Below are 23468 nucleotides of genomic sequence, written 5' to 3'. Positions count from 1 at the left end.
AGTTCAATGTCTCAGTCCGTAACGGCTGGGCCCGGTGTACCCAAAAAAGCCCAAAGTTCCAGGATGATGATCCTAGCTGACAACTCCACTCCTCAGGCCCAATGGAGCTCTCTGCAGTAAGGGTAAAGCTTGTGTGTGCTTTCTGGGGGGCCACCCCAGACTGTGGATTGAACTCCCCTAGGAACTAAGGACTGTCCCAAACCTCCCCACCCTGCACCTCAAGTGCCCGGAGCATTGCTTGGGCCTGCCATAAACGCAGAGCACGATGTTGTCCCCCTGCAGCAAGGCTGAGAGGACAAAGGGCAGGTGCCAGAAGCTAGTCGCTGCTGGAAGTCGCTGGGACAGGGTGATGCTGAGTGTGTGCCAGACAAACCCCATGCTGCCAGGAAGTGTTAATGAGCCCCTGTGGCTCAGTCAGCCCTGGCCTGCAAGGCTTGGAGGATGGGCTAAAAGGGGGGACAGGCCCACTGGGTCAGTGGGGCTGCTGGGCTGAACAGCTGGTCTCATGCTCATGGCCGGGCCTGGGGAGGCACGTGGGACTGGCCTGGGGTGCTTCTGCTAGTGGTGGCTTGCCTGGGGTTCCAGATGCACGTCCTGGCCTGCCTGAAGGGGAGCACCCACCTCACACCTGTTTCGGTACAGCTGAGCTGCGGTTTGTCCTCAGCCCAGCAGCTGCCCCAAGTGGCTGTGCCAACCCCTGGGCACACAGGGAGGAGCAGGGAGCCAGGCCTGGCCAGGCGCTGACAAGTTCAGTGCAACTGAAAAGCAAAAGCAGATCTTGTCCAAGGGGGGCTGCTGCGCCTAGGGGATCCCCAAAGTCTGGGAACCAGGGCGGGCTGCAGGCCCAGGGGACCTGCTCCTCGGGACCTGCGCTGCCCGCAGGGGGCCTGGCACGGCCCCGGCTCGGCGCTGGGCAGGGCGGGGGACCAGCTGACGGGCGCGGCGCGGCGCGGCGCGGAGGGGCTGGCGCCGGGCGCAGGCTGCGCGCAGCGCAGGGCCGGGAGCGCGGCATGGACGAGCCCAGCCTGCTGCGGCGGCGCGGGCTGCAGGTGAGCGCGGCTCCCCCGGCACCGCTGGCCCCGGAGCGCCCGGCTGGGGCCGCCCCCGGGGGTCGCTTCCCCTGGCCGGGTCCCCGGGGAGGGAACCGGGCAGCAAACGGAACTTTCTCCAGCGCTGAAACCGGGGCGGGAGCGGGAGCGGGAGCGGGCTGTGTGGGAGTGAGGGGTGATGGGACGGGAGGGGCTGTGTGGGGGTGATGGAGTGGGGGGGCTGTGTGGGGGTGAGGGGTGATGGAGTGGGGGGGCTGTGTGGGGGTGATGGAGTAGGGGGGCTGTGTCTGGGTGAGGGGTGATGGAGTGGGGGGGCTGTGTGGGGGTGATGGAGTAGGGGGGCTGTGTCTGGGTGAGGGGTGATGGAGTGGGGGGGCTGTGTGGGGGTGATGGAGTAGGGGGGCTGTGTCTGGGTGAGGGGTGATGGAGTGGGGGGCTGTGTCTGGGTGAGGGGTGATGGGACGGGAGGGGCTGTGTGGGGGTGATGGAGTAGGGGGGCTGTGTCTGGGTGAGGGGTGATGGAGTGGGGGGGCTGTGTGGGGGTGATGGAGTGGGGGGGCTGTGTGGGGGTGAGGGGTGATGGAGTGGGGGGGCTGTGTCTGGGTGAGAGGTGATGGGACAGGAGGGGCTGTGTGGGGGTGATGGAGTAGGGGGGCTGTGTCTGGGTGAGAGGTGATGGGACAGGAGGGGCTGTGTGGGGGTGATGGAGTAGGGGGGCTGTGTCCGGGTGATAGGGGGGCTGTGTCCGGGTGAGGGGTGATGGGACGGGAGGGGCTGTGTGGGGGTGATGGAGTAGGGGGGCTGTGTCTGGGTGAGGGGTGATGGAGTAGGGGGGGCTGTGTCTGGGTGAGAGGTGATGGGACAGGAGGGGCTGTGTGGGGGTGATGGAGTAGGGGGGCTGTGTCCGGGTGTGGGGGTGATGGAATAGGGGGGCTGTGTCTGGGTGATAGGAGGGCTGTGTCCGGGTGAGGGGTGATGGAGAAGGGGGGCTGTGTCTGGGTGAGGGGTGATGGGACGGGAGGGGCTGTGTGGGGGTGATGGAGTAGGGGGGCTGTGTCGGGGTGATGGAGTGGGGGGGCTGTGTCTGGGTGAGAGGTGATGGGACGGGAGGGGCTGTGGGGGTGTTGGAGGGGGGAACTGTGTCTGGGTGAGGGGTGATGGGACGGGAGGGGCTGTGTGGGGGTGTTGGAGGGGGGGCTGTGTCTGGGTGAGGGGTGATGGGACGGGAGGGGCTGTGTGGGGGTGATGGAGTAGGGGGGCTGTGTCTGGGTGATGGGGGGGCTGTGTCTGGGTGAGGGGTGATGGAGTGGGGGGGCTGTGTGGGGGTGATGGAGTAGGGGGGCTGTGTCTGGGTGAGGGGTGATGGAGTGGGGGGGCTGTGTCTGGGTGAGGGGTGATGGGACGGGAGGGGCTGTGTGGGGGTGATGGAGTAGGGGGGCTGTGTCTGGGTGATGGGGGGGCTGTGTCCGGGTGAGGGGTGATGATGCGGGGGGCTGTGTCTGGCAGAGATGAGGAGGGGCTGGAACAATTTGTGTAGTGGGGATGCTGGGAGCCATTGAACCAAACTGTTAATCCTGCATCTAATGGAAACCATGTTAGGCCAGGGGGTGCGCAGCCCTCCCAGCACCCCTAGTTCCAGCACCAATGGTGTGAGATGGGGGTGCTGCGTGGTTACAATGGGTGGGATGGGTCTGCGTGTGTTTGGGGGGGCTGCGTGTGAGCGGTGGGTGTGACGGGGCTGCGTGTGTTTGGGGGGTTGCATGTGTATGATGCGTGTGACGGGGCTGCCTGTGTTTGGGGGGGCTGCATGTGAGCAGTGGGTGTGACGGGGCTGCGTGTGTTTGAAGGGTTGCATGTGTATGATGCATGTAACAGGGCTGCCTGTGTTTGGGGGGGTTGTGTGTGTACGATGAGTGTGATGGGGCTGGGTGTGTACGATGGGTGGGATGGGTCTGCATGTGTTTGGGGGGGTTGCAGGTATAGGATGGGTATGACAGGGCTGCGTGTGTTTGGGGGGTTGCGTGTGTATGATGGGTGTGACGAGGCTGTGTGTTTGGGGGGCTGCGTGTGTATGATGGGTGTGATGGGGCTGTGTGTTTGGGGGGCTGCGTGTGTATGATGGGTGTGATGGGGCTGCGTGTGTATAATGGGGCTGTGTGTGTATGGGTGTGATGGGGCTGTGTGTTTGGGGGGCTGTGTGTGTATGATGGGTGTGACGGGGCTGTGTGTTTGGGGGCTGTGTGTGTATGGGTGTGATGGGGCTGTGTGTTTGGGGGGCTGTGTGTGTATGGGTGTGACGGGGCTGCGTGTGTTTGGGGGGCTGCTTGTGTACGATGGGTGTGATGGGGCTGTGTGTTTGGGGGGCTGCGTGTGTATGACGGGTGTGATGGGGCTGCGTGTGTTTGGGGGGCTGCGTGTGTATGATGGGTGTGATGGGGCTGCGTGTGTTTGGGGGGCTGCGTGTGTACAATGGGTGTGAGGGGGCTGTGTGTTTGGGGGGCTGCGTGTGTACAATGGGTGTGAGGGGGCTGTGTGTTTGGGGGGCTGCGTGTGTACGATGGGTGTGATGGGGCTGTGTGTTTGGGGGCTGCGTGTGTATGATGGGGCTGTGTGTGTATGGGTGTGATGAGGCTGTGTGTTTGGGGGGCTGTGTGTGTATGGGTGTGACGAGGCTGTGTGTTTGGGGGGCTGCGTGTGTATGATGGGTGTGACGGGGCTGTGTGTTTGAGGGGCTGCATGTGTATGATGGGTGTGACGGGCTGTGTGTTTGGGGGGCTGCGTGTGTACAATGGGTGTGATGGGGCTGTGTGTTTGGGGGGCTGCGTGTTTACAATGGGTGTGATGGGGCTGTGTGTTTGAGGGGCTGTGTGTGTATGATGGGTGTGACGGGGCTGCGTGTGTTTGGGGGGCTGCGTGTGTATGATGGGTGTGACGGGGCTGCGTGTGTTTGTGGGGCTGCGTGTGTACAATGGGTGTGATGGGGCTGTGTGTTTGGGGGGCTGCGTGTTTACAATGGGTGTGATGGGGCTGTGTGTTTGAGGGGCTGTGTGTGTATGATGGGTGTGACGGGGCTGCGTGTGTTTGGGGGGCTGCGTGTGTATGATGGGTGTGACGGGGCTGCGTGTGTACAATGGGTGTGATGGGGCTGTGTGATTGGGGGGCTGCGTGTGTATGATGGGTGTGACGGGGCTGCGTGTGTTTCGGGGGCTGTGTGTGTATGATGGGTGTGATGGGGCTGTGTGTTTGGGGGGCTGCGTGTGTATGATGGGGCTGTGTGTGTGGGTGTGATGGGGCTGTGTGTTTGGGGGGCTGTGTGTGTATGGGTGTGATGGGGCTGTGTGTTTGGGGGGCTGTGTGTTTGGGGGGCTGTGTGTGTATGATGGGTGTGACGGGGCTGTGTGTTTGGGGGGCTGCGTGTGTACGATGGGTGTGATGGGGCTGTGTGTTTGGGGGGCTGCGTGTGTATGATGGTTGTGAGGGACTGCGTGTGTTTGGGGGGCTGTGTGTGTATGATGGGTGTGATGGGGCTGTGTGTTTGGGGGGCTGCGTGTGTATGATGGGGCTGTGTGTGTATGGGTGTGATGGGGCTCTGTGTTTGGGGGGCTGTGTGTGTATGATGGGTGTGACGGGGCTCTGTGTTTGGGGGGCTGCGTGTGTATGATGGGTGTGACGGGGCTGTGTGTTTGGGGGGCTGCGTGTGTACGATGGGTGTGATGGGGCTGTGTGTTTGGGGGGCTGCGTGTGTATGATGGTTGTGAGGGGCTGCGTGTGTTTGGGGGGCTGTGTGTGTATGATGGGTGTGATGGGGCTGTGTGTTTGGGGGGCTGCGTGTGTATGATGGGGCTGTGTGTGTGGGTGTGATGGGGCTGTGTGTTTGGGGGGCTGCGTGTGTATGATGGGTGTGACGGGGCTGCGTGTGTTTGGGGGGCTGCGTGTGTATGATGGGTGTGACGGGGCTGCGTGTGTTTGGGGGGCTGCCTGTGTACGATGGGTGTGATGGGGCTGTGTTTGGGGGGCTGTGTGTGTATGGGTGTGATGGGGCTGTGTGTTTGGGGGGCTGCGTGTGTAGATGGGTGTGATGGGGCTGTGCTTTTGGGGGGCTGCTTGTGTACGATGGGTGTGACGGGGCTGCGTGTTTGGGGGGCTGCATGTGTACAATGGGTGTGACGGGGCTGTGTGTTTGGGGGGCTGCGTGTGTATGATGGGGCTGTGTGTGTATGGGTGTGACGGGGCTGCATGTGTTTGGGGGGCTGTGTGTGTATGATGGGTGTGATGGGGCTGTGTGTTTGCCGGGCTGCGTGTGTAGGATGGGTGTGACGGGGCTGTGTGTTTGGGGTGCTGCGTGTGTACAATGGGTGTGATGGGGCTGTGTGTTTGGGGGGCTGCGTGTTTACGATGGGTGTGACGGGGCTGCGTGTGTTTGGGGGGCTGCGTGTGTTTGGGGGGCTGCGTGTGTATGATGGGTGTGACGGGGCTGTGTGTTTGGGGGGCTGCGTGTGTACGATGGGTGTGACGGGGCTGTGTGTTTGGAGGGCTGCGTGTGTATGATGGGTGTGACGGGGCTGCGTGTGTTTGGGGGGCTGTGTGTGTATTATATGTGTGATGGGGCTGTGTGTTTGGGGGGCTGCGTGTGTATGATGGGGCTGTGTGTGTATGGGTGTGATGGGGCTGCGTGTGTTTGGGGGGCTGCGTGTGTACGATGGGTGTGACGGGGCTGTGTGTTTGGGGGGCTGCGTGTGTACGATGGGTGTGACGGGGCTGTGTGTGTGGCAGTGGGGGGGTACTGACCTGTGCGTGATGGGGAGCTGAGAGGCTATGCAAAGCCAGTGTTTGTATGTGATGGGGGGGCTGAGAGGCTGCACAGCACCCCATGTATGTGATGGGGGACGGGTGGGGACAGAGGGATGCACAGGGCTGCTGTGCCCTGGCCCTAGGCGGCTCATTCTCATGTACCGTGTTGGAGTTATTTTGCTCCCCAGTCTGTGCTCTTTGCATATGGCGATCGAGGCCACATGCTGGGGTCCAGGCTGGCGTGTGGCATTGAGGTGGAATGTGGGTGAGTCAAGTCAGGAGCCATTGCCCACAATGCCAGGGGTACCTGTGCATCCCGTACAGGGGCAGCCCCACTGCTGCTCTGAGATTGGCTTTCGGCCTGGCCTCACCTGTAGCTCATGGCTCCCTGCACTCAGCTCCTGCCTGGTGCCTTTGGCACCAGGGAGTCCAGCAGAGGGTGGGCCTGGTCCCCTGACAACTGTCTGCCCCCGTCCATCCTCTTGGCCCCCACTCTGCAGAGGGATGAGGAGCTAACGTAGCGACTGGGACTGAGCGCCCAGGGTTTGTCTGCAGAGGGGGATGAGGTGGGTGCTGCAGCACCTGTGGATGCTCAGCACTTTGTCTCCACTGCCATGGAAGGGAAAGGCCGTTACCCTGGTGAATTCAGAGCCCCATGGATGGAAGGCAGAACCTGGCCCAGAAGTGAGAGGAGAGAGAGAAGGACCATGCTCTAAGCTGCAGCAGCACCAGCCTGTGTGAGCACAGAACTCCAGTGATTTCTGCTGCAGCATTGAGCAATTGTGTCCTGGCTGCCCCAGCCAAAGGAAGCCTCCCGCTGCGTGTCCATCCATTCTCCACTCAGACTCCCAGTCCAGCAGGTCGGTGCACTCCCACCCCTTCCCCTGCTAATGTTAGCCAGTACCACTCAGACACCTGTGCGAGCGTTCCCCCAGTGCTGTGTCTGTGGCCTCTGGCTGCGTGCACACCCTCCCTGCGATTGCCTCTGCCAGGCCCTGCTGCAGGGCACCATCTGGGTGTTCAATGAGCTAGGTGTTTGGAGGAGATGAAGGCTGGATTCTGCACATACAGGGTATGCAGGACTGGGGGTGGTTTGTGCCGGTCAGACCTAGTGCCCCAGTATGGCTGTGGGGTGGGCAGGCTCCTATCAAAACTAGCTTGGAAATTCCTTGGGCAGGTACTGCGTCTTCATTTCTTCTTTAAGCGCCCCATAACGATGGCTGTAGTTTGCTGTAGGAGGTATAAGACGAGACGGGGTTACGAGCTGCAGGTGTGACACACTCCGGAGCTAGCTTGCTACAAACAGCAGCATCACATGGGCAGTGGCAAGAGGTGGGAGAGGTTAGCCACTCCATGTACTACCAACCCACCCGGGCCCCATGGAGATGGACCCAGGGCGGTTAGGCTGTGCCACCACTTGCTGCTTCCTGTGCTACTGTTGCTACATTATGTTTAGCACGTTAGCTCAGCGAAAGCTAGCGAGAGTATGTCTCCCTAACTGGGAAGCCCACCCCAGCTCCCAGGGCCGTTCTAGCTGTGAGTCAGGATTCTGAGGCTCTGTTCCCAGTTCAGGCTTGCTGTGTGACCTTGGGCAAATTACGTCGCCTCTTTGTGCCTCTGTTTCCCCATCTGCAAAAGTAGCTTGTGATGACAAACCCCTGTCAGGGCTGGTCTAGGTGTACATGGTCCTGCCTCAGCATAGGGGACTGAGCTGATAGTTCCTTCCCTTCCAGCCATACAGTTCTGTGCTGCTAGGGGCTTGTGAGGTGCAGTCTCTGAATGTCAGTGAACCTCTCTGGGCTGTTGCACAAGGGCACGGTGTTACTGTTATTTAATCTGGCATGCTCCACTGTCTGCCTTGCGTTCATATTTCTCCATTGGAAAACAGCATCTCGGGAGAAAGTGCACCAAGTGGAATCATCGGTAAGCACCCTGCACCATGCGGGTGGGATGTAGGGGATGTGGGGGTGGGGTGTAACTCAGCCCTCCTCCCCCAGAGGCAAATCCTTCATCAGCACAATTGCTACTCGAAGTCCTAAAATACTCTTGCCAAAACCAGCTCCTTCCTTGAGGGTGTGTGACTGTGCAGGGAGGCAGGTGAGAGTGTGGGGTGCTGTGCCCTGGAGGGCCTGTGGGGCATGCATGGGAAGGAGTGCTGTGCAGGGGTGTGGGGCATGCACTATGGGGGGTGGGGGCTGCTTGCTCTGTAGGATCCTGGGCAGGAGCTGCTCCAGCTGTCAGCCCCCTGCAGTGTGAAGTGGCTCCCGGTTTCCTGCACTCTCCCCTTTGCTGAGGCTGGGGGACGTGGCCCTTGGATCTAATCCCAAACCGTTGAGCATCATGGCCATCCCGATAATAAATGTTTAATCTCTAACCCCAGGCTCCTTCCCCATCACAGGGCTCAGGGCTCAACGGTTCCTCCAGGGAACCCGCTTGCTCATGCATGCCCTGCACAGGGGTTGTCTCCAGCCATCCGCTCCTGAGCGTGACACGGGGCCTCCAGTAGGCAGCATGGGGAACAGGCACCGGCTGGGCAGCCCTCCTGCTGCAAGCTGTCAGGCTGAGGGCTGCATCTGATTCATCAAAATGCTGCACGAATGTAGGGCTTTTATGCTCCCTGATTGGCCTGTGCACATAATAGACCTGTTCTCGAAGCTAATCAGACTGCACCTGATCATTAACAAACAGGATAGGGAGCATCCTGTAGGAGTTATTGGGGAGGGGATAATCTGAGTAATGGGGGTTATTGTGGGAGGGGATAACTGGACTAATGATGTCTCAAACAATTTTACTTGTTACTGGGGGAGGGATAGCTCAGTGGTTTGAGCATTGGCCTGCTAAACCCAGGGCTGAGAATTCAATCCTTGAGGGGCCATTTAGGGTCTGGGGCAAAATCAGTACTTGGTCCTGCTAGTGAAGGCAGGAGGCTGGACTCGATGACCTTTCAAGGTCCCTTCCAGTTCTAGGAGATGGGATATCTCCATTAATTAATTATTTTAATTTATTTATTTTTACTTGTTTTTTAATGAGCTATCTCTAAATTTTGCAAAATTAAAACCCTTCCTCCCCACCCCACAGCATCCCTGATCCCGCTCCACAGCATCCCTGACTCTTCCATGCCCCACCCAACAGCATCCTTGACCCTGCCCCACAGCATCCGTGATTCCATGCCCTGCCCTTGCCTTGCCCCCTGCATCTATCTGCTGCCTTATTGTTGGCCTTTGGGAGGCAGTGTGGTCGAGTGGATGGAGCAGGGAGCTGGTATTGGTGCATATGTGTATCAGAACATCTGCTGTCTGTTCCTAGCTCTGCTGCTATCCCTTCATGTCTCTGTGCCTCCTTCCCTACCTGTGAAAGAGGATACAACACCCAGTCCACACACCCCCGCCCGCCAGCAGCTGTGTGGGTTACTTAGTACTGTGGAAGACATGGATGCTAAGCCCCACTGCTGTTCCCTGCTGGTGGACTGAGGCCTGGCATGGGCTGGTGCAATGGGAGGGCTGCAGGGGGTGGACAGAGGTTGCAGCTCCAAGAGCTCAGGATTCTGTGCACAATCCCTGCTGCCCCTGCTCTCACAAGGCAGTGACTTCTCCCCTCCCCTGCCGTTCCCTCCGGGTGCACCACAGCACTGTGACAGCAGTGGTTGCCATGGCAAATGCCTGCCTGCCTCTTGGCATCCCAGCTTTGATCTGGGCCGAGAGGAGCCTGCTTCTTATGGCTCCTGAATGAAAAGCAAAGCCGGGGAACCTCCTTAGCCCCTGGGCTCCTAGCACCTGGGGCAGCAACAGGAAAGGGCCAGGTGGGGCTTCAAAGGACTAAATGAGGCTGGAGAGCAGAGGAGGGGGTTGGTGCTGTTCTGACACTGTGGCATGTACTTCTGGTGCATGGAAGGTTGCAGTGCTGCTCAGCTCAGGCTTCTGCACCAGATGTGGAGCGGCTACAAAGCTCCTTCTGAGTGCGATAGGCCCCAGGTGTGTCCAGTGAATCAGTGTAAGATCCTTTAATGCTGTGCCAGGTGGGGCTAAGGTTAGTCTAAATACGGGGTGTTACACACTGCGCCACCTAGTAGCCGACCAGTGTAATAGTTTAGCATCAGGTTCCATCTTCCCCTTCGCGTTCTGCATTTCTACCATTGACAAAGTTTATATCATCACCACCACACTCTCCTTGAGGTTCAGCATGGATCGGTCTGTTAGGCGTCTCTGAATTGCCCTGGTTTTTTAATTACACAAATGGAACGTGTAACAACTTGGCCATCTGCCTGTCCATTAGTTGCCACGACGGACTGTGGGGTGTTTGGAATCCTTATGTTATCTTTTCTGCACCCGCCATCCGTAGCATTTGCTCTGTTGATTGTTCTTTCTGAGGAACAAGCTGTAGATGTTGATGGTTTCTGTTGAACTCCCTACTGCCAGTCTCAATCGCAGATTGGCCCTGAATTCTTTTTCTGGGTGACAGCTGGAGTTCTCCGTCCTTTTTCTCCATCCAGACTGACACACGTGTGATTGCCAGGTTCTAGACCGGGCAATTCTCTGAGTGACATCGGTTATAAAAGTGTTCATAATCTCTGCTTTTCTATCCAATTTGGCTGGTCTCTCACTGTCTGGCCACTTTGGAAACAGATTCTTTTCCAAAGTTGGAATGGTAGTTCTGAGTTGTTTTCCTATCACCTGTTGTGCTGGACTATATCCAGGAACTGTTGTAGGTCTTGATCTGTAGCTCAGAAGAGCAAGGAAAGGATCTTCCTGCTGTAGCGTTTTCATGGCTGTCTGTACATCTATCTCAGCTTCTCCATTTGTTTGTGGGTAGTGGGTGCTGCTGGTAATATGATCAAAATCATATTTCATTTAGAATGACTTAAATTTTGCTGCAGTGAATTGTGGCCTGTTGTCTGTCACTAGTTCTTCTGGAATACTAAAGTGAGCAAAAATGCGTGTCAGTTGTTCAATAACACTGTGTCCCAGTTATGTCCTTCAAATACATTATTTCTATATGCCTGGAAAAATAGTCCACTGTGACCAGATGATATTCACTGAATTGCCATAAATCTGTAGCTAGTCTCCTCCATGGTCTCTGGTGTTCGTAGGGTTCAGCATTGTCTCTTAAGATAATTTGTCAGGGATCCCCTTTCCAAAGTCCAGTATCATCAGATAATCCACTGAGTCCTTTTGCTGTGAAAGGTTTTTATCTGTTAACCTATAATCAGCCTGTCCCTGACATTTTCATGTTTTGCTGTCCCCAAACCCCAGTCTGCAGTGAATGCATGGAGAGCTCTTAGAAAACAGTCAACATTTTCCCTCATTTCTTGAATTCTCTGGTGAAATAAAACGTGCTCTTTCATAAGCCACATTTCTCTGAGGTGTAAAGTATACATGAAATGTAGCCAGGACCCTGTCCTAGTCACCTCTGTGACTGGTGTCAGTAAAGGGAAAAATCTAAAGATATTCTCTGCTTGCTTCACTGGAGCATCGATTAAAGAAGATACCTGAATATCATCTGTTTCCTGGTGGCACTTGGAAGCTGCAAAATCTTGTTTCCAGCCTGTCCACTCTGAAGGTTTCTCCGGGGCACTGGAGAGGGACAGGTTGGTGAGAGCCTGCAGCCGTTGTTGCTTTGTTCCTTGTCTTTTCTGTTCTCTGGCCCTAGTTACTTTTGACGCCAGGTCATGCTCCTGTGCCAGAGGAGCCTTTCATGTTCTGCCCGGTGTGGCTGGGGGTAGCTTAAATAAGGGGTGTTGCACCCAGCTCCACCTTGCGGCTGGACTGTGTAATACAGTTTAGCATTCCATTACTGTACCATGGGTGGGGTTTCCCCGTTCTGTGTTTGGGGAGAGAGGCTGTGCAGGAAAGAGATGTGTGGGCGTGTGTGTGGATGGCAGGTGTATGTGGTGGGGTTGTGCTGATGTGGGTGTGTTTGCGTACATGCAGGGAGCACACAGGCATGTGTCAGTGGCCATGCTGTGACGGGGGTGTCTGGGGGAGCAGGTGTGAGTGTGTGCGAAGGCCCTAGAGTTGTGCCAGTAACTCTGTGTAATTTCACATCTATGTCTAAGCTGCTGACGGGCTGGGGCAATGGGGCAGTGGGGCTGGACAGGTGCATTTGTTAGCCCGCTGCGGGAGAGCGTGGGAATCTGAGCAGGTGTGGGGCTCAGCCTGTCTGTCCTCCGGCTGCTGGCAGGGCAGTGGAAGAGGCACCAGCCTTAGCAGGGGAATGTTCCTCAACCTTAGTGCAGGCACAGGCACCCCCACGTACTGTGACACACACACACAACCTACCACTTGTGCACCCCACTGAACACTCTGAGTGGAGCCTGCATCTGCGCCCCTCAGCACACAGACGTGCACACCCAGATGCAGTTGCACCCGGCACCACCCTCTGATATTTCCAGGGGCCTCCGAAGAACTGACCTTCATCCCCTCATGCCACACGCCAGCAAACAGCTCTTGCAAAAATATTCTCAAACGAGGGGAAAAGTAAACAGAGCTTGCTGCCCGCTGGCTGCTCCACGCATGCTGTGGGCTCACGCTGGGTGGGTGCCAGGCCTCCAAGCAAAGCATCATGGGATGGGCAGCCTTTCACCCCCAGCCCAGGGGCTGAAATGCAGCTTTGCCAGCTGCTGTACAAGGTCATTGTTTCGCTTCTCCTCCCCCATGCGTCTGTCCCTCCTCCCTCCTGCATGCTGGGGTTAGGGATCTTTGCAGGGAAATGCCACTCGTTGTGCCTGACCTTCTGGGCAAGGGAGGGGATAAGCCTGCGCTCTGCAATTTGTTAGACGTTTGCGTAGGGGGGTTACACCCGCCGGAGAAGCTGAGAGTGCTGCTCCCACAGGACTCTGAACACGAGGCAGGGTCACTGGGGGCCGATGTTTGACATGGCTAGGGTTGCTTTAAGGGCAGCACCTGTGTCTTGGGGAGAACCCAGACATGGGCAGCCCAGACACCCGCCCCTGCCCGGGCCACGGTGCCAATAGCAGTCTGACCCCAAGGAGAGGTGACAGACCAGTGATGCAGGAAGAGGCCCAGCAGGGCTGCAGCTTGCCAGGATGCGGGGAGAGCAGAGCTGTGGGATGCTGCAGGATCCTTCCCCAGCCAGGAGTGAGCTCAGTCGGTTTGCCCTGGCTCCCTACTCAGAGCCTGGCGTTCTCAGCCTCCCCGGCTAGGCAGAAGGCTGGCTCCCCCAGACGAGGCGCACGCCTCTCCATGGTGACCCTGAGCCTCTTCCGCCTGTGGATCTCAAAGACCTTCAGAAACCTCAGCCAGTGAGGCCTTACGTGCTCCCAATATGTGCCCCCAGAGAACGGTCCCAGACATGCCCCAGGACCTGCACTGGTCCAGCATGGGAGTGAGAAATAGAACCCGGGAGTTCCCCATGTCCTGTGTGTTAGCAGCCGTAACTCGCACCCAGCTGCGAGGCTCACGCACTGGCACCGCTGGTTGAGAGCTGGAGGAGGCTGAGCTGCAGCCATTTGTCTCCTCCCAGCTGGCAGAGGGGGCAGGGGCAGAGCCTGTGCTAGGCTGTGGGGTCCGATGCGCTGGCTGGGCACTGTGTCGCCTGACGCACTCCCTGCCTGAAATCCCCCCGGCTGCTCTGTGGCTGCGGCAGTCACGGTGCTGGCAGGAGCTGCCATGGCATGGCGGGGAGAGCGGCTCGCTGACCCCTCTCTTCTCTTCCCTCTCCTTGCAGAAGGAGCTGAGCCTGCCCCGCCGAGGAAGCATGTAAGTATGAGTGGATGGGGGCCTGCCCTGCCCTGCTTTTCAGCAGGAGCTTTAAGGTCCACCTGGCCCAGAACCTCTGGGACGGGCTTTGTCCTGGGGGAGAGTTCTGGCCCTTCCCTTGTGCTGCGGGGCCCAGCTGGGGCTGGGACAGCACTGTGGTCCCTGCTGGAGTCGGGAGGAGGGTGCCTTTTTAAGGGTGTCATTTTTCTTTACTCAGCCCCTTTCCCTGCTGGGACAGGCCCTTGCAGTGTGGAGCTCCAGCGATACGCCTCAGTCCCAGCCAGGCCCAGGGCACTACTCGCGTCAGGGCAAAGCCGGGGTGGGTGCAGCATGGGGCTGTTTTGAAGTGATTGGTGGTGGTTTGCTATCTCCTTCCAGGCTGCTCTGTGCTCAGGGCGGCTCCATCCCACACTGGCTCCGGCACAGCCTTTCCATGCCCAGACAGCACTGAAGGCTCTGGCCGGAGTCTCTCACTGGTACCTTGTGGAGGGACTGACACCAACGGGAGTGACAGTGGAGCTGCCCACTCGCCCCAGGCACTTTGCTCTGAGCTAGGGGAGCCTGGGCACCGAGACAAATCCCTCCTGGCATCATGCAGTGGGGTCGATCCAGGGATGGGTTTGATCCTGTGTCTGCAGTGGCACTTCAGTGCAGTGCCAAGGCCTGTGCCAGGAAGCAGGGAGCCCGCAGGATTGGGCCCGTTGGACTGAGCGTGTTTGGCCCCTGTTCTCTTCTGATGCATTGTGGAAATCCAAGTGACTCTGAAGGATGTGGTTTGAGTGTGACTCCCGCCTGGACCAGGACCTGTGAGTGAGACTCTAACGGGGCTGGTGGCCAGGGGCTGTGAGTAGCCGGCCTCCCACATGGGGGCAGATTGCTGTGGGGCTGAAGGTTGCCCAGACTCTGGGCAAAGGGCTCAGAGCTGGTGCCAAGTCTGTTGCAGCACCGCAAAGTGAGCCCTGCTCAAGACCCAGCTCTGTTAGCGGAGGCTGCTGCAGGCTCATGGGCCTGTATATGGCCCAGGCCCTACGGGAGAGCGGGGGGCGTGGGGGGGGGGCTGGACCTTGCACAGCCTGGGGCTCCCCTCAGGTCTGGGGGCGGGGAGAGCCACTCCTGGCCCCCAGCCATGCGGTGGGTGCCGGGCTCGAGCCCACCCTGCGCAGCGGAAGCTCTGGGTCTTCGGGGGCGGCCCGGCCGCGCTGGGGGCGGGGAGGGGGGACAGAGCCGGCCCCGCACAGCGCATCGTCCCTGCGCCGGGCGGGGGCCGCCTCCCCTTCGGGAGCCGCAGCTGCTGAGCGACGGGCGGGGGCGGTCGGTTCCCAGATCGCTCCAGCGCAGCCTGGTGCCGGCCGCTGCGTGCTGCTGGGAGCCGGGCGGGGAGGGGCGCTCGCCCCAGCCATGAAATCGCGGAGGGACCGGCTGAAAATCCCGTCCCTGACCTTGGAGTGAGTCCGGGGGCGCGCGGGGTGCGGGGCTGCGCTGCGGGGGGGCTGCGCGGTCCGACGGGTCCCCGGGCTGCCCCCTGCGCTGCGGGACCGTCTGCAGCCGCGGTCCCGGCCGGGAGAGCGCAGGGTCTGGGGCGCGCTTCCCTACCGCCGGGCTCTGGCTGGAGCCCGGGCGGGGGTGGGGGGTACACGGTCCGGTGCCCCTCGCTCCAGACCCACCCACAGCCGCGCCCGCTGCCATCCAGCCCTGGTGCCCCGTCCCCCCGCTATCCCGGTGCCCCTCCTCCCCTGGCCTCCTGCCCCCCTCCCAGCTCTGCCCCTGCCCCTCACTCCCAACCCGCAGCCCCCTCCTCCCCTGGCCTCCTCCCCCCTCCCAGCTCTGCCCCTGCCCCTGCCCCTCACTCCCAACCCGCAGCCCCCTCCTCCCCTGGCCTCCTCCCCCCTCCCAGCTCTGCCCCTGCCCCTCACTCCCAACCCGCAGCCCCCTCCTCCCCTGGCCTCCTGCCCCCCTCCCAGCTCTGCCCCTGCCCCTCACTCCCAACCCGCAGCCCCCTCCTCCCCTGGCCTCCTCCCCCCTCCCAGCTCCGCCCGTGCCCCTCACTCCCAACCCGCAGCCCCCTCCTCCCCCGGCCTCCTTCCCCCCTCCCAGCTCTGCCCCTGCCCCTCACTCCCAACCCGCAGCCCCCTCCTCCCCTGGCCTCCTCCCCCCTCCCAGCTCTGCCCCTGCCCCTCACTCCCAACCCGCAGCCCCCTCCTCCCCTGGCCTCCTGCCCCCCTCCCAGCTCTGCCCCTGCCCCTCACTCCCAACCCGCAGCCCCCTCCTCCCCTGGCCTCCTCCCCCCTCCCAGCTCTGCCCCTGCCCCTCACTCCCAACCCGCAGCCCCCTCCTCCCCTGGCCTCCTGCCCCCCTCCCAGCTCTGCCCCTGCCCCTCACTCCCAACCCGCAGCCCCCTCCTCCCCTGGCCTCCTCCCCCCTCCCAGCTCCGCCCGTGCCCCTCACTCCCAACCCGCAGCCCCCTCCTCCCCCGGCCTCCTTCCCCCCTCCCAGCTCTGCCCCTGCCCCTCACTCCCAACCCGCAGCCCCCTCCTCCCCTGGCCTCCTCCCCCCTCCCAGCTCTGCCCCTGCCCCTCACTCCCAACCCGCAGCCCCCTCCTCCCCTGGCCTCCTGCCCCCCTCCCAGCTCTGCCCCTGCCCCTCACTCCCAACCCGCAGCCCCCTCCTCCCCTGGCCTCCTCCCCCCTCCCAGCTCTGGCCCTGCCCCTCACTCCCAACCCGCAGCCCCCTCCTCCTCTGGCCTCCTCCCCCCTCCCAGCTCTGCCCGTGCCCCTCACTCCCAACCCGCAGCCCCCTCCTCCCCCTCTCCCAGCTCTGCCCCTGCCCCTCACTCCCAACCCGCAGCCCCCTCCTCCCCTGGCCTCCTCCCCCCTCCCAGCTCTGCCCCTGCCCCTCACTCCCAACCCTCAGCCCCCTCCTCCCCTGGCCTCTTGCCCCCCTCCCAGCTCTGCCCGTGCCCCTCACTCCCAACCCGCAGCCCCCTCCTCCCCTGGCCTCTTGCCCCCCTCCCAGCTCTGCCCGTGCCCCTCACTCCCAACCCGCAGCCCCCTCCTCCTCTGGCCTCCTCCCCCCTCCCAGCTCTGCCCATGCCCCTCACTCCCAACCCGCAGCCCCCTCCTCCCCTGGCCTCCTCCCCCCCTCCCAGCTCTGCCCGTGCCCCTCACTCCCAACCCGCAGCCCCCTCCTTCCCCAGCCCTGGGCTTCCCCCTCCCAGCTCTGCCCGTGCCCCTCACTCCCAACCCGCAGCCCCTTCCTTCCCCAGCCCTGACGCCCCCCTCCCAGCTCTGCCTGTGCCCCTCACTCCTGACCCAGAGCCCCCTCCTTCCCCAGCCCTGACGCCCCCCTCCCAGCTTTGCCAGTGCCTCTCACTCCAGACCTGCCACAGCTCCCTGCCAGTCCAGCCCCAGGCTCCCCATCTGCTCTGCCCAGGCCCCTTGATCCCTGCCCGCAACCCCCTGCAATTCCAGTTTTGGACTCATTGCACATAAACGGTTGTGCAGCTGCTTCTCGCCCCTCCTGATAGTCCAGCCCTGCCCCATCTCTGAGGGGCCTCTTAGTCCTGACCCTCAAGACGCCCCACAGGAAGTCCCACTGGAGGGTCTGTGCAACCTGGAGTGTGGCCTTGAGTGACTGCTGGCCAGCACCAGGGTGCACGAGGCGCTGGAGGGGGCGGCATTTGAATTCACACTGGTCTGGTGCATCTTGCTTTACAGTTTGTCTCCAAGTAGCCAGAGCCCGACCCTGCTGAGCCCTTGCAGCCCCTGCAGCCCCTGCAGCCCGTTACTAACCCTGCATCCCTGGAGGTAAGACCCTGTGGTCCCCTAGCACCACCCAGCACAGCTGGGGCCGGGACAGAGCTGAAAGGGAGCAGCCCTGGGTGCGCCCTGGGGCATGCAGCAGGCTGTAAACCCTCTGGCTGCTGTTCAGAGTGGGAGCCCTTCGCACAGGGCAGCAGGGCACAGATCAGTAACTGTAGTGCTCTCCCAGGCAGGGCAGGCAAAGGAGGTTCCTGCTGCAGCGCTGAATGCACCTGGCATGTCTGAGTGCCGCCGTGGGCTGTGTTCTGCCACGCAGCATCCCTTGTACCTTGAGGGGGGGGGGTGTTCCAGCCATGCCAGGACAGCCGGGGAGTGCGCCCACCCTTCCGCTGCACCTGGAACCTTCTGCCTGAGGCTGCTCATGAATGGCCCCAGGGGCGGGGGGGTGAGTCAAGGGGGTCCAGCCAAGGGGCCCGCTGTGTTATAGCCGTGATCACCTGGGTCAGTGCGGGGCCCACTGTCACTGCGCAGTTAACCTGCCCCCTCCCCTCAAACAGCTGGACGGGGCAGGGGCAGTGAGGGGTGATGGGGAGCCTGCAGCTGGAGCTGTGATCCAGTGTTGGCTTGTGCTCCCCCTGCTGGATGACGTGGGGAGCTGCAGGACTCTGCTAGCACAGCCTGTCGGGGTGGGCACTGCAGGGCTCAGATGCGAGGGGCCCTGCAGCAGTGGTGGTAGGAGACCTTGTTTCTCTTGCTATGAAATGGGGCCAGTGCCTGAGCGCCAGCGCCTTTAACCCCAAGCAGGCAGCCTCCCGGCCCAGTCTGTGCATCTCTGACATGGGGGACAGCCTGCCCCACTGCCTTCTCCATCCATTCCTGCTTGTCAGCAACTCCCCAGCTCTGAGCACTCCTGTCTCTGATCCCACTGGCCCAACTCTGCGAGTCAGGCTGGGGGTCCTGCATGGCCTGGGCTCTGCTCCTGGCTGTGCGGGTCGGGTCTCTTCAGGCTAGGGGGGCATCTCTGTGGGGGGACTGGCTCTCGGCTGTGTGGTTCGGGCCAGGCCGGGGGGCATCTCTGTGTGGGGACTGGCTCTCGGCTGTGTGGTTCAGGCCAGGCCGGAGGGCATCTCTGTGGGGGGACTGGCTCTCGGCTGTGTGGTTCGGGCCAGGCCGGGCTGCATCTCTGTGGGGGGACTGGCTCTCGGCTTTGTGGGTAGGGACAGGCTGAGGGGGCATCTCTGTGGGGGGACTGGCTCTCGGCTGTGTGGTTCAGGCCAGGCCGGAGGGCATCTCTGTGGGGGACTGGCTCTCGGCTGTGTGGTTTGGGCCAGGCCGGGGGGCATCTCTGTGGGGGGACTGGCTCTCAGCTGTGTGGGTTGGGACAGGCTGGGGGGGCATCTCTGTGGGGGGACTGGCTCTCGGCTGTGTGGGTTGGGACAGGCTAGGGGGCTCGGCTGTGCAGGTCTGTCTAGGAGGGGCTGGCCCTGTGGGTCAGACTGGGGTTCCCCGCTCTCGGCTGTGTGGATTGGATTGGGCTGGGCGGGGAGGCAGCTGTGTGCATCAGGCTGGCGCGGTCTCTGCATTATGGGCTAATAGTTCACCTCCTCCTCTTGTCTCTGATTCCAACAGGGAGAGCCTGTTAATGGGGCAATGGGAAGGGTTTTGTCTGACAGATTAATTCCCACTCGGCCCCTGCTCCATCTGAAATGGGCATTAATGCTGGACTGCAGCTGGAGAGCCAGGCTGTGCCTGCCCCCCACACGCAGTGGATGTGTGCTGGAGAGAGACCAGCTGGACTGAGAGCATTCGGACCCCGGCTGCCATTAGGCGGACAGGCGCGCATGTAACAGCAGGGGACTGTACCCTCTGGGTGTCTCTGTAACTGCCCCGGCTCCCTAGGGTGCTGCTCCCAAAGCCTGCTCAGCAGCAGAGGGGGTGAGGGCATTTCTGGTGGCAGGGGCTTGGGGAGAAGGGTGTGGGAAGAGGCTGGGCAGCTCCTTTTCGTTCCAATGTGCCTGTTTGCACCAGTTCCCTGGGCACCGATGGGTGGCAGGACTCAGCCTTGTGTGGAGAGGGTGGAACGTGACCTGGGTATTGCAGTGTCATGGCAGCAGGGACGATGCACCAAGGACTTGGGCTGTTTCCCAGCCATTCGCTTTCTCTGGCTCGGCTGGAGGACGCTGGCGCTGCTCAGTAGGTGCCCCATGGATCCCAGTGGTTTTCAGGCACTCCGGGGACCCGCTGCACCCAGGCCAAGCGCTGGTGGCTGACCCAGTGGAGTCATGCTCACTCCCAGGCTGCAGGGAGCATTTTCTGGAGCCGAGTTCCCTTCCCAGTAGCCATGTGCCCCCCGGGAAGGCTGGGGGTTCGCGCTGTCTGGCAGCAGCTCCATCAGTCTGACCTGGCAGGGGCTCCGTGGGAGTTGGGAACATGTCAGCCCCCCCCCCACCAGCTCACAGCCCCCCAGGGAGGGGCTAGGGTCACCAATTTTCTAATTGCACAAAACCGAACACCCTAGCCCTGCCCCTTGCCCTGCCATGCCCACTACATTCCCCCTCCCTCGCTGGCTCGCTCTCCCCCACTCACCTTCACTGGGCTGGGGTTGGGGTGCGGGAGGGGGTGCCAGCTCTGGGGTGGGGCTGGGGATGAGGAATTTGGGATGTGGGAGGGGGCTCTGGGCCGGGGCATTGGCTTGGGGTGCGGGAGGGGGTGAGGGCTCTGGGCTGGGGGTGTGTTCTCTGGAGTGAGGCCGGGGATGAGGGGCTTGGGGTGCAGGAGGGGGCTCCAGGCTGGGGGATGGGGATGAGGAATTCGGAGTGCGGGATGGGGCTGCGGGTTGAGGCATCCTCTCCTCTGAATGCAGCAGCCCCCGCTGGTTTGCGTGCGGGAAGCCATGTGTGTACTCAGGTTTCTCCAGGCAGGGCACACAGCTCTGTGTGTGTGCAGGGCGCAGGTTTCTGAGTCCATCTGAACCAGCATCATGGAAAAACAAGGGTTGCTTAGCAGTGCTCCTCTGCAGCAAATCTGTGGGCCTGGGGAGAAAGGGCTGCACCTCTAGCCCGGAGCTGTACTTAGTTCATTCTGGGCACTTGGGAGGGATTTCAGCCCAGGAGCCAGCCGAGAGCTTTGTCTTGGGAGGCAGGGCCTGGCCCCAGTGTGTACCCGGGATCCATGAACTGTGGAGGCAGAGCTTGGTGCTGAACTGAAAGCCCAGAGAGTGGACGGTACTTATGGGCCCTGTTCCACGGAGGTATATTCCCCCAGACGTTCATGCCGGGTCACTGCTGAGCTGAGTGACATGAATTCAAGAGCAGCAGAGCAAAATGAGCACGTTTCAACCCTGCCTCGGCCAGGCAACGTTGGGTGCAGTGTGTCTTGCAGTCGTAGTGAGGGAGCGGGATGAAGCCAGGGTCAGAGAGAGCTTCCTCAAGGGCTGCCTCAACTGCCCCGGGCAATGCAGTTTGAGTTCTGTTACTTTCCTAAATCCCAGGATGTGCTCCAAATCCAGCACCCCGTAATGTTGGTGTGGCCGCTCAGGCAAACCTGAGGCTGAACCTCTGGCCATGGGCTGCCCTGCCCTAGGGACCCTGTTCTCTGGGATTCAAAGTTCTCTGGTTTCAGGTTGGCCAAAAAGGGCAGAGAAGCAGGGAATGGCCAGGAGCAGGAAGAGAACCCCTCAGCACAGGGAGTCTGCAGGCTCAGGGCCTGAGCGGCTGCGTTTTTCTTTTGCAGTCTCATAAAGAGGCACTTTCCTGACTGAGCATCAGGCTGGGAATGAGAAGGGCAGCTTCCAGGGCAGTCTGAAGATCCGTGTTTCTCATGAGGTCAGATCTGGTGGCAGCAGAGACGAGGGTCTCAAAACCTTACAGCTGCAGTGGGTACTTGCTTACAGCTAACAGGAACACTTTGTGCACGTGCGTGTGCATGCTCTGCTCTGTGTGCACGTGCGTGTGCATGCTCTGCTCTGTGTGCACGTGTGACTTTATTCTGTGCATCCTGTTGTACACGCTCTATCCCTAAGTGCTTTGCTGAATTGATGCGTTTACTGAGTGTAACTAAGGACAATTGGGGAAGGAGAGAGGTTTGGGGCAGGGCGAGGGAGAATGGGGCTGTGTTCAGCTGAGATCTGCTGGGGAACAGAGACGTAGGGAGGCTGATCCAGATGGAGCCTGCTCCTGCCCCAGTCATGATGATTGTTGAGTGAACAGAGTGACGGAGGAGGGGCACGGAGAGACACAAGGTCCAGAAGGTGTTGCTGTGGTGGTGAGGTGGGTAGGACCCTGGACCCTGTGCGCGCAAGAGTCTGGGGTGTTGGCTCAGGGCAGGCCTTAGTGATTGGCTGGTCTGCACCAGGAGGCTGCATGTATGTATCTGTTACACTTGGTGTTATCGTTTTCCAGACAAACCTGTTGTGATCCCCAAATCTGGATTCTCTGAGATCAGCCCAAGGGCCTGGTTCACTGCCTTGGCATTAGTGGTGCAGGATCAGGGCTCTGACGCCCCTTCCAAAAGGCATCTCTCCTACATCACAGGGTGCAGATACCTGGTGCCAGTGGCACTAACCTGCTAAGCGGGTCTGAGTGACACAACACGTCATGTCACAAGGGCATCAGCAGAAAGACTCATACTCCTTCTCCCCAGGATGTTTGCCTAGGAACCCTTTGACTCTTTCTTCTCGTGCTAATTAGATTTGAGTGCATATTGAGCACAGTCAATTCGCTGTGTGTGTGTGTATGTATTTGTGCTTGTGTATGCCACGACTGCGTGTGTGTGTGGCTGTGCAGACTCCATGTGTGCCAACCAGCCCAGCATATGCTGTCGATAAACCAGAGGCTAGAGACTTTTTGGTTGAGTGCATTTTTACATGAGCAGAGATGGGGAATCCATGGTGCTTTGCTCTCTCGTGGTCCAGCAGAGGGAGTTCTGCTGGCTTGCACCATCCAGCATCTTGCCATTTTCCTCCTTGAGGAGTCTCCCAACATGTAAATCCAACCCCCCACTGTGGGACTGACACTTCTCGTGGGAAGAGCAGGTCTGGGAGTGCAGAGAGCCCTCAGAACATCCTAAGAAAGCAAAATTCTAAACCTTTTCCAAGCTGAACCCAGGAGAGATCCTGGGGTGCTGGTGGCTGTTCGACTGGCTGTGAGTTTCTAAGTGGTTTGTGTTTCTGCATCAGTAAGTTGGCAGTAGGGGCACCAAGGTCTGAAGGGATGAGCTGTGTCACGGAGTCCCCGGGCGATGCTCTGGAACTCCTCCCCACCAAGCCAGACAGGACTTTGGGGAGCCTCCTCTCCCTTGGAGCAGACTTGTTCAGGGCAAGAAGCTCACATGACTTCACCTCCTGGATCTCTCCTTGGATCATTCAGCATCCTCTGCCCCTCCGTGCGCTTCCCACAGCGAGTCCACCCCAGCGGGGTCCTGGGGAAGCCACCGGGTCCTGCACCCCCACTTCGCAGTCAGACGTGACTCTTAGCCAGCCAGTAAAACAGAGGTTTATTCGATGACAGGAACAGGGTCTAAAACAGAGCTTGTAGATACAGCGAACCAGACCCCTCGGCTGGGTCCATTCTGGGGGGCAGTGAGCCAGACCCCCAGGTCTGCCCTCCACCCTTGACCCCAGCCAGCTCCAGACTAACCACCCCTCCCAGCCCCTCCTCTCTGCTCAACCCCTTTCCCGGGCCAGGAGGTCACCTGATCCCTTTGTCTCCAACACCTTCAGCTGGCACCTTTGCAGAGGAGGGGCCTAGGCCATCAGTTGCTAGGAGACAGAGTGTCAGGCATTTAGGTGCACTGGCCCTTTGCTCTGCCAGATACTTAAGAACTGCCATGGGGACACTGAGGCACCAACACAGTATTCAGAGCAAACATTAAGAACATTCCCAGTTCGTCACAAGCTTCCATTTTACAGAGAAGGAATTCAGTGAGGTAACTGTACAGAAACAGTCAAACTAAGAATCACCTCTTCTCTGCTGAGCTTAATTGTCCTGCTAGAGTTTGATGCCAACCTCTGATTCTGCTTCATTATGGCACAGAATTATGCACGTTCTTTCTCCGGTAGTTATTGTTCTTTCCACAGGGGAAAAGATGCTAAACCAAACCACAGTGGGGAGATGCTGCAGTGCCACAAAGCTTATTCCAGATGTCTGCCTTCAACT

The 23468-nt window shown here is 60.3% G+C and overlaps 1 protein-coding gene across 5 annotated transcripts in view; it reads left to right on the top strand.

Annotated features, from left to right (window-relative positions):
* The first annotated feature begins 1002 nt into the window (after positions 1-1002).
* MAST3 (microtubule associated serine/threonine kinase 3) overlaps positions 1003-23468 on the top strand; it is a 78530-nt gene continuing 56064 nt past the window's right edge. For 2 of the 5 annotated variants that reach the window (XM_050934283.1, XM_050934281.1), the window contains exons 1-2: positions 14894-15000; positions 17269-17358. In XM_050934283.1, coding sequence (XP_050790240.1) covers positions 14954-15000; positions 17269-17358 — 137 coding nt within the window. In that variant the 5' untranslated portion in view covers positions 14894-14953. Of the gene's footprint in view, positions 1050-13523; positions 13556-13896; positions 14362-14893; positions 15001-17268; positions 17359-21045; positions 21192-23468 lie in introns of those variants that run through there. The other 3 variants (XM_050934285.1, XM_050934282.1, XM_050934287.1) reach the window with 3 other exon arrangements.

This window comes from Gopherus flavomarginatus, chromosome 24 (genome assembly GCF_025201925.1).
Source record: "Gopherus flavomarginatus isolate rGopFla2 chromosome 24, rGopFla2.mat.asm, whole genome shotgun sequence".
Classification (NCBI taxonomy): Eukaryota; Metazoa; Chordata; order Testudines; family Testudinidae; genus Gopherus; species Gopherus flavomarginatus.
The sequence above is the reverse complement of the archived record's forward strand: the minus strand, read 5'-3'. Positions and strand labels throughout refer to the sequence as shown.